At 45.7% G+C, this 8,763-nt stretch overlaps 4 protein-coding genes across 5 annotated transcripts; 2 read left to right on the plus strand and 2 right to left on the minus strand.

Moving 5' to 3' along the window:
* Window positions 1-586: 586 nt before the first annotated feature.
* H257_08909 (hypothetical protein) lies at window positions 587-1,255 on the minus strand. Its single transcript, XM_009834984.1, has one exon. It carries the CDS (start codon window positions 1,152-1,154, stop codon window positions 744-746), a length of 411 nt encoding a protein of 136 aa, XP_009833286.1. The 5' UTR covers window positions 1,155-1,255; the 3' UTR covers window positions 587-743.
* An 866-nt stretch (window positions 1,256-2,121) lies between these two features.
* H257_08910 (hypothetical protein) lies at window positions 2,122-2,664 on the plus strand. Its single transcript, XM_009834985.1, has one exon. The coding sequence runs from the start codon at window positions 2,148-2,150 to the stop codon at window positions 2,550-2,552; it is 405 nt and encodes a 134-aa protein (XP_009833287.1). The 5' UTR covers window positions 2,122-2,147; the 3' UTR covers window positions 2,553-2,664.
* Window positions 2,665-2,790: 126 nt separating this feature from the next.
* Window positions 2,791-3,349, minus strand: H257_08911 (hypothetical protein). The gene has a single exon (XM_009834986.1). It carries the CDS (start codon window positions 3,333-3,335, stop codon window positions 2,892-2,894), a length of 444 nt encoding a protein of 147 aa, XP_009833288.1. The 5' UTR covers window positions 3,336-3,349; the 3' UTR covers window positions 2,791-2,891.
* A 1,422-nt stretch (window positions 3,350-4,771) lies between these two features.
* Window positions 4,772-7,362, plus strand: H257_08912 (the record flags this gene model as incomplete). 2 transcript variants are annotated; one of them, XM_009834987.1, is made up of 9 exons in its annotated part: window positions 4,772-5,097; window positions 5,149-5,273; window positions 5,337-5,463; window positions 5,532-5,622; window positions 5,783-5,848; window positions 5,913-6,078; window positions 6,199-6,290; window positions 6,648-6,911; window positions 7,158-7,362. In XM_009834987.1, 9 exons carry the CDS (start codon window positions 4,772-4,774, stop codon window positions 7,347-7,349), a joined length of 1,449 nt encoding a protein of 482 aa, XP_009833289.1. In that variant the 3' UTR covers window positions 7,350-7,362. The 2 variants fall into 2 exon arrangements, with proteins under 2 accessions (XP_009833289.1, XP_009833290.1); XM_009834988.1 differs by having other exon boundaries at window positions 6,202-6,290; window positions 7,158-7,353.
* Between the last annotated feature and the right edge of the window lie 1,401 nt (window positions 7,363-8,763).

The following is an 8,763-nucleotide window of genomic DNA, read 5'->3' on the forward strand; positions in this document are numbered from 1 at the left end:
TACGTACATATCTTACTATTCCGCCAAAAAGCGCATTCGCGGAGGGTCTCTAGCCACCTCTACCTGCATGAGCCGACGGCCGATTCTTCGCCGCTCATGTGGACTCCGCCAAACCATGCAATTTACATAATGATACTTTCGAATAATATCACTTGAAATATGTATGAAAATATAATTTCCAATCAATTGCATCCAGTGGTGGGAGGGGTGATCCCAACACGGAATTCGGAGTAAGTGCCACCACTGAACACTTCCGACACGGAACGCATCCGGATTTCGGATAAGTTAGCCAATCAGAATAAAGTTGTTCAGTGTTGAAACGTTCAGTGATCATTCAGTGAAGTTGCCCGAACAGGGCCTAAGGTTTTGGGCATAAATGAGCCCTTACGAGCTTCGTGGGGGCGACACCAGCCATCGAACAACTTAATGATTGCTACTACTCCTATGAAGTAGTAATTACTACCGGTAGTATTCAATAACGAACCACCATGCAGATTCTTGAGCGTTGCAATAGCCAAACGATACCGATAGCTGCTACGAACATCATGTGAATGCGAATTGTACAATAGCATACAGTATTTACAAACGTGTTACTCTCTGAGCCGCCGGCCTACTATCTCCAAGGTGCACAGTCCACACAAATCGATGTATTCACAAGCGGTATTTCTATTGTACGCCATACCATTCACGTGCGGAACTCGATGTGTTGTTGGCCTGGTGAGAGGGTATAAATATATTTTAAGTTAGTTTTTATGGTTGGACAGGAGCACATGGCGAAGGAATTCGTATTCTTCGATCGAAAACGAACGGCGGTCGGACGGCGACTGTATCGGCTCGATGGCTGGCTCGGCCATGAACACGTCGAATGAGCCCAATGATGTGTGAATGCATGGAGTTGCGGTGGCATGCTTGGGTGATGTTTGGTCTTGCACTAGTGGCTGTGTCGACAACGCCTTGCTTTGCATCACCTGCTGTTTTCGCTGCTCCCGCACACGCGCGCGGCGCTTGGCCGCATAGATCTTCTGGACCGAGTTGGCTTTGTCTCGATGTAGGGCGCACAGTTTGTGGATGTCGCCGTCCTTCTTCTGTGTCCGTGGGTTCGTGCACGTCTTGTACGCGTACTGGCATTGGAGGTCCAATGGGGTCTTGAGCATTTGTCGGCTGTGATACTCTTCGAGAGAGTGTGGAGACCACAAGGATTTCCGAAGTAACCACAAGGGTGACCCTTCATCGCAAATACATTGTGCGGTGGAAGACGGAAATTTGGCGCTGTCGTGGATTCAGTGTGGAATGTATGTCCTCCAACGTACGTACGTACATATACATAGTACGTCCTCCGTCCCTCGTAGAGTTTTAGAATATAATAATATGCAATATATACGTTGTATTCAAATTAATTATTTCATACACGTACTCGTACATTACATGCATACGCTCCTGCTCCAAATTCAGATGAAAGACACTTCGTCTGAGTGAAAAATGGCGCATGATGGTCCCTCAAGATACCCGTGGGATGCCAGGCTAGATAAGCAAGAATGTCGCACGTAAACGTTGAAGCCTATGCGAATGAATACTGTAGCTAGCTAGTTACTAGTATACTCTAAGTATATACCACTGGTACTACGTACTACGTACTCCGTACTAGTATAACGTTAGGTTATCCGAGATTTGGACCTCATTTAGCGGTACCTGGCCCTAGTAGAGTGGTTGATTAAGCATCCCGGACATTTGAAAGGTCAAGCAAGGCCATATGAAAGGTTATGTCATTTGGGTGCTACCCTCAACAAGCTGGCAACATCGAGCGAGGGCGTGAGAAGCGAACATGAGAGCTAGAAATGAGGATAGCGTTACTACTACTATTATAATAATAAGTAAGTACTAGTAGTTGACAATAATATTCTATCGGTTTTGTGCCAACAAGAGGAGCCCTGTTTGGATGAATATATGACTACGTACAGTAGACATACGGTAACGTAATATATACTGTCTAGTTTTTATTGAATACAAAATGAAGCATATTTGTACAGTTTTGCCATCGTATTTCCGCCAAATATCCACTGAATTTTCCACCCATAAAAATTCATGTCAGACAACTCAAGAGTGTGAGAACCATACAGTATCGTGCTCGCTTCGCATTATTTGTTTAGATGAGCACACCGCACATGTCGAAATCCACCATGCGTGCCACCATTCAGTTCTGCCAATATGCCTACAAGACTTGCCACAACCCCCGAACACGGAAAAACGACGGCGACATCCACAAGCTGTGCGTCTACCATCGTGACTGGGCCAATGGCGTGCAAAAGATTTACGCTTCCAAGCGCCGCCAAAGACTGCGGGAGCAAAAGCACTGCTCGGGCACCACGTCCAACGTTGCCGCGCTCAAGCCCCTTCCGTTGTCCAACGACAAGCAATCCACTCCTATGGACCCCATGGATATGTTTGTGCTCGGAAAACTGTTTTTGGATGATGGTATGGAGCCAGTGCAAACAACAAGTACGGAATGGTCAAGCGAAGAATGCTTTGCCCTGTGTCAATTACTATTGGCATAAAAGGATTTCCAATAAGTAATTGCTAGTAGTTGTTGTAACCTTAGCACAAGTTGTATGGTATTAGTTGTGCATTGTAATACAGAGTATTAGTTGTGCATTGTAATACAGAGTACGTATTTCTGTAGTTTTGGTTTTAGCCCGGTACCCTATACTGTATCCTGAACCCCCTCCCCCCAACACAGGTTGGCCATTTGCAAGTCGCCAGTTCAAATGCGTGCAAACAGTACAAGCTGTACCATGACAATCGTAGTTTTATTCATAATTTTTTTTACTCTATGCATTGTTTGAGCCCGATACTGACGTGGTACTAGCACTGCCCAAGTCAAAGCCCTTCCTTGTTTATTGCAGCAAGTAGCGCAATTCGTTAACATCTTCGGAGGACACTTTACTGTCCGGTATCGGACTGAAAGGGGGCATGGCCTCGTCCGAGAAGAGCATTGTGAGCACCAATACATCTGTGGGGACGACGGAGACCTCTTGGTCCACACTTCGAAACGGAATGGGCTGTGTAGACGGGGGTCGCGTTCGACGTGACTTCCTGGGGGCTGCGTAGCTGGTTGCGCTGTCGCCACCAGCGACTTGCTCTCGCAAACGCTGTCGCCGCTTGAGCGCATAGTTCTTTTGCACAATGTTGGCGCGACTGCGATGGAAGGCGCACAGTTTGTGGACGTTGCCGTCCTTCTTGAGGGTGCGCAGATTGCCGCAGGGTTTGTACACGTATTGGCAGCGCAGCAGGAACGGGAATCGAAGGTTGGGGGTGTCGACGAGACTTGTTTGATCCATTTTGAGCACTGCGGGGGTTGCAATAGTTTGAACAATGCTGGTTTACACCCTTGTATAGAGGGAGTAGCGCGTGATTGCGGCTTCGAGATTTCACTGTCGATCACCTTGTACGCAAGCCCCACCCCCCCTTCAACTTGTACTCGCTCAAAGGGTGGCACTAAGCGGTGGTCCAACTAAAACGAAATAATGTACGGTGTCTTCATGTATGTAAGTTGTTTGGGGAGAATATGTATGTATGGATGGAACCTACCGGCATGGGCCGATTAGGTTGTCAGTGCAATGTACTTCCGTACGATGTACTGAAGGGATATATGTACATGGTTTGGCCAACCATGACACTGAGAAGATCTTTGGATGGGACATCACCACCTACCGTTTCTTGCGTCTTTGGTGGCACAGTTACCTTGAATTAGCACGAACATATGTAGACATTTGTTAAAACGACCGAGTTATGTTAGTGAACTTTAGTAACTCAACAAACGTGGCGCCTTTCGCTGCTGCCTTTTTGTGCGTCAGTTGGGTTGCGGCTTTAAGCAGAAGGGAAGGGGGGGGGTGCAGGACTCAGCAGGGTCCACTGCAGGTTCGTTTTCCTTAATACGCCACGCTTGAATGCAATACCAACCATTGACGGGGAATCTGATATTTCCATGTTACAATGTGTAAATATTACGTTAGCAACACACCCGCATCGAAATTATCCTAGCCATTGAATGTGTGCACCATACCGTGTCACTCGGCGATGAACACCAGCAGGACGTTTTAAAGGAAATACCAGGAAAATGGGTACAGCTAATGAGCTATGGTGGGGCTTGTTCCATCAATGGCGTGCCACGCAGTATCCCACATGCATGGGATTCGATGGAATCCTGCAGACGAGGTATGTACACTGTAATTGCTCCGTCGGAGCCAATGAGATGATATGGCGTGTTTATTTCACGCTTTGGATGCAACTACATGCCATGCCACTGACGGTTTTCACTGAACTTGTTTCATTTTTTTGGCCAATACATGTACTACAGTATATAGTAAGTACCAGTACTACTCTGTAGTCCAGGAATATCTGTACTACGTAGTACTCCGAGTAACTAACTTAGTAGTATTTTCAAGATACGCAGCGCGACGAACTCTTGCAATACATGCCGTAGGCGCTGCTGTTGGCACCATATAAATTAACAAAATACGGTTACCTCGGTGTCGAGTGTTGTATGTAGTCAAAGGTACTACTGCCCATCGTACGCGAACGCTTCGAATTTGGGATGGCACCAGCAATTTTGCATTTATTATTAGCTATAAGATCCCACATTGGAAGGTCAGCGCTACAACCCCACACATGCAACAGCCAATCAATTTCGAGAAATTATAATGCCCAATCAAACCATGCATTTTCCGTAGTTGTATGCAACGATTGGACATTCATTATCCGGATCATCGACCGCATGAAGCACGACCATGCATGGAAGGCCACCGAAGTTGCCGGCATCTCCGCGGCGTTGTTGAAGTGGTACGACGCCAATCGCCGGTGTCTTCCATGGCGAGGGGACTCGCTGCCGTACCTTGTGCGGGTCCATGAGCGCGATGCCGGCTACAATGCCCCGAACGTCGTGACACCATACGCCACGTGGGTGTCCGAAATCATGTGCCAGCAAACGCGGGTGGACACCGTCGTGACGTACTACACGAAATGGATGGACACTTTCCCAACGATCCAGAGCCTCGCCAACGCCGATCCCGACCAAGTCAATGCCGTGTGGGCAGGCTTGGGGTGCGTACTCCATGAACATGGCCTCAACCTTGACATCGATCCTCCATGCAGGTACTACCGCCGCGCCCGCATGCTCCACCAAGGAGCGCAGTTTGTCATGGAAAAGTTTAACGGCGACATGCCACGTGATGTGGACTCGCTCAAGACGATTCCAGGGATCGGGCCATACACTGCAGGTCGTCTAGTAGCATGCATACATTGGTAGCTGCATCTAGTTTAACTCTGTGTGTGATGAGCAGGAGCGATAGCGTCGGTTGCGTTTGGACAAGTCGAACCCCTGGTAGACGGCAATGTCATTCGGGTAGTCTCGAGGCTACGTGCGATTTCTGGTGATCCCAACCACAAACCCCTCACCAAACATTGCTGGTGGGAACTTTGGCCTGGTGTATATGTAATACACCCGGGTTTACCTTGAATTGGTCCAAATATGGTAGGGAAAGTGGCACTAAACTGATCGACGCGGCACGCCCGGGGGACTTTAACCAAGCGCTCATGGAACTTGGCGCTACCGTGTGTTCCATTCAGGTGACGAACAAATCTGAAATGACATCAATGAAACCTATTCGACACATCGGATATAAATGAAATGACATAAATGAAACCTATTGAACAAATCTGATATAAATGAAATGACATTGAATAAATGAAACCTATTAATAAATGAAACCTGTTGGGACCGTTGCAGACGCCGTCCTGTGCGTCGTGCCCTGTCCGAGACTTTTGCCACGCGTTGGCCCAAACCAAAAACGAGGTATTCTTCCAACACTGTCTAGTTTATGATTATATATATATATATTTGTAATAATAAAGGATAGGATTCATCCAAACAATCGACGGTGGCAGATTGCTCCATCTGCGACCTCACCAGGCTGGACGAATGGGGTGTTGTGGGGGGGGCTGTTACTAGATTTCCGCTGAAAACCCGGAAAAAAGCCCCTCGAGATGAAGTCGTCAACGTCGCAGTCGTGTACCACCAACCTGGTAAGTCGGCACAGAGTTGTGTTTATGGGGTATACAAATAAATATATATATTATATATATCTGATGGAAGTGAGCGTAAATCACAGTATATGATTTGATGGAATATACATCTACACATAGTAGGCGAAACAGTTGACTCCCGGCGGTTCCTCATGTTTAAGCGAGCACAAGCTGGACTGTTGGCCGGGCAGTGGGAGTTTTTGACATTCCAGGTTCGATCTACAATTATTCTATAATATATATTATATTGAACTATTCTTTAAATATTATATTGTTATCTACTTGGCATGTGATTCTCAATGCATTTCTCTGACCCACCATTCAAATGCACTGTTCAACATCATCGTTGTGTGAGAAATCTATCAGTGTGAACTAAAAATTATATTATATGTGATCTAACAGTGTAAATCGAATCGAGCATTATGTGTGATGATTCATACCTGTCCAATATGGAATGGCATTATTCCGTGTCTATTTGATATCCTTCAGAATACTAGTATATCATTCATCGTACTTACATTTCCGACCTTGTGAAAAGAGGTTTTTATTTTTACCGTGGAAATTCGTAGGTTGAAGAGTCCGACACTATTCCCGACTATTCGAGTCGAATGGTGTGGGCGAAAGCGGACATTTCAAACGCGTTAAACGTGCCGCCCGATCAACTCGAAGCGCTGATCGTTCACCGCCAAGACCTTGGGGAGCTCGTGCACGTGTTCTCCCATGTGAAGCATCACATGGGAGTGGAGGAGGTCCAAGTTGCGCTGCCCGACGGGGCCTCGGTACCCGTCGAGTCTTCGACCATGCGCTGGATGACATGCGACGACATGGCCGAGGTAAAACCTGCGATGATGTACAATATTGGTTGGATAAATAGTCGTGATGTTTAGCTTATTCCATGTATGGGGTACAAATTCAATGGGTGATGTGTACTACGTAGTATATATTTATTTGACTGGGCAAAACTGGTGAAATGAGGTGGGTCGATGATTGGTTGAAATTTCTGGTTAGAGCCCTTTAATTGGATAGGACATTTGTCAAAGTTCATTTGAATTGACAATAGATGAATATGTGTGTTGTAGGTGGGGATAACCACGGGCATGAAAAAGGTGTTGGCTCTTGTGACAAAAGAAGCGTCCAAAGTGCGCGCCAGAAACGAACGGGGCGCTGCCTCAGCACGCAAAGTCCGAGCCAAAACACAACCAGACTATACAAAACCTATCACGAGCTTCTTTCACTTGGCTGCGAAACCATCGTGTAACGACCCCAAGTAGAAGCAAATTCATGTATGATTCGTTTGGTTGCTTATGGAATAGTGCATCGTATTGAGGAGAGGGGGGAAGTTAGTGAGGTTAAGATACAGTCGAAATGTACGATCACAAGGCGTGGCCTGGTACTGATTGAACAACAAATGTACTCATTGCCAGTGCTTTTAAAGCACTAGAATTCGGACACCAATTACAGTTTGTCACTGGTATGCTCAAGTGGGGGGAAGTAGCGTTAGGGGGAAGGTATGCAGTTCTGTATTAGTTAGAAGCTTACAGACATGACCTCGACAAGAATGGAGGCGCTGGGCCCCTGGCATACAGTTAGCAAGTAAGGGGAAGTTCCAAGTAGTTTTCAGAGCAAGAGCCAATCAAAATCGATTTACCTCTTTCTTTTTTTCACGATTAAGAAAAAGACGTCAAGGACTTCTTTTTCTACTACTTTTGGTATAGTGAGTTGCGAAAAAAATCGCACAAAAAGAGGTAAAAAGTTGGAAACTGTACTTGAAATCATTTTTTCATTTTGTTGAAAATATCTACTTGGAACAGGCCCTAATTAACACCTAGTACGTAGTGACGACGGATCTACACCATTTTTCGTTTAAGTACAGGTTATTCACGGTATATTTCGTCCGACGCACAACTGATTCACGCCATGTCGTTGTGTTCGCCAAACATTCGACATATTTCGTCCAGACCCTACTTCGTTGCATTATATTTCGACTATGTCCGGTATATTACAGTCACCCCACAGCTGGTATATTTCACACATTGTTCAATATATTTCAAATGATGTTCCAACTATTTCGATAAATTGACGCAGTAATCGACGGAACGAACTAGCCAAATGAAATTTTCGATCAATCAAATTACAGGCGTATCCGGTGCATTGCCAAGCTTCTCCATTTCACAAAGAGTTCAAAGTTGTATTGGACAGGAGTCATAATGAGTATATTTAGTTCAAGTAAAATGACGCTCGACGATTTCAGGTGGATTTGACGTTGTTCGCCGAATCTACCGAAAATACCAAATTTAGCTCGAAAGCACAATATCTATGATTTAGACAAGTATCCACCACCACCTGCTATTTACTTCATTTGCTTCGAAAATCGAAATAGATGGAACATCATTTGAAATGTATTGAACAACGCGTGAAATATACAACTACGTAGTAAGTACCGCACATATACCGGACATTAGTCGAAATATACTGCAACAATGAGGGTCTGGACGAAATATATCGAATGTTCGAACATAACGCGAGTGGGGTGAATAGGTTGTGCGTCAGACGAAATATACCGAAAATATCCTGAACTTAAGCGAAAAATGGTGTAGTATTGTGGATTCGGTATTTCTGGACCCCGTCGAATCGAATCTCGCCGCCGAATGGAATCACGAATCCACCCGATTGGATAATCCAATT

Source organism: Aphanomyces astaci, assembly GCF_000520075.1.
Source record: "Aphanomyces astaci strain APO3 unplaced genomic scaffold supercont1.20, whole genome shotgun sequence".
In the NCBI taxonomy this organism is placed as follows: domain Eukaryota; phylum Oomycota; class Saprolegniomycetes; order Saprolegniales; family Verrucalvaceae; genus Aphanomyces; species Aphanomyces astaci.

What these genes read in the sequence shown, in the direction of transcription:
- H257_08910 (XM_009834985.1), top strand. Translation starts at nt 2,148, where the DNA reads ATGAGCACACCGCACATGTCGAAATCCACCATGCGTGCCACCATTCAG.
- H257_08911 (XM_009834986.1), bottom strand. Translation starts at nt 3,335, where the DNA reads ATGGATCAAACAAGTCTCGTCGACACCCCCAACCTTCGATTCCCGTTC.
- H257_08909 (XM_009834984.1), bottom strand. Translation starts at nt 1,154, where the DNA reads ATGCTCAAGACCCCATTGGACCTCCAATGCCAGTACGCGTACAAGACG.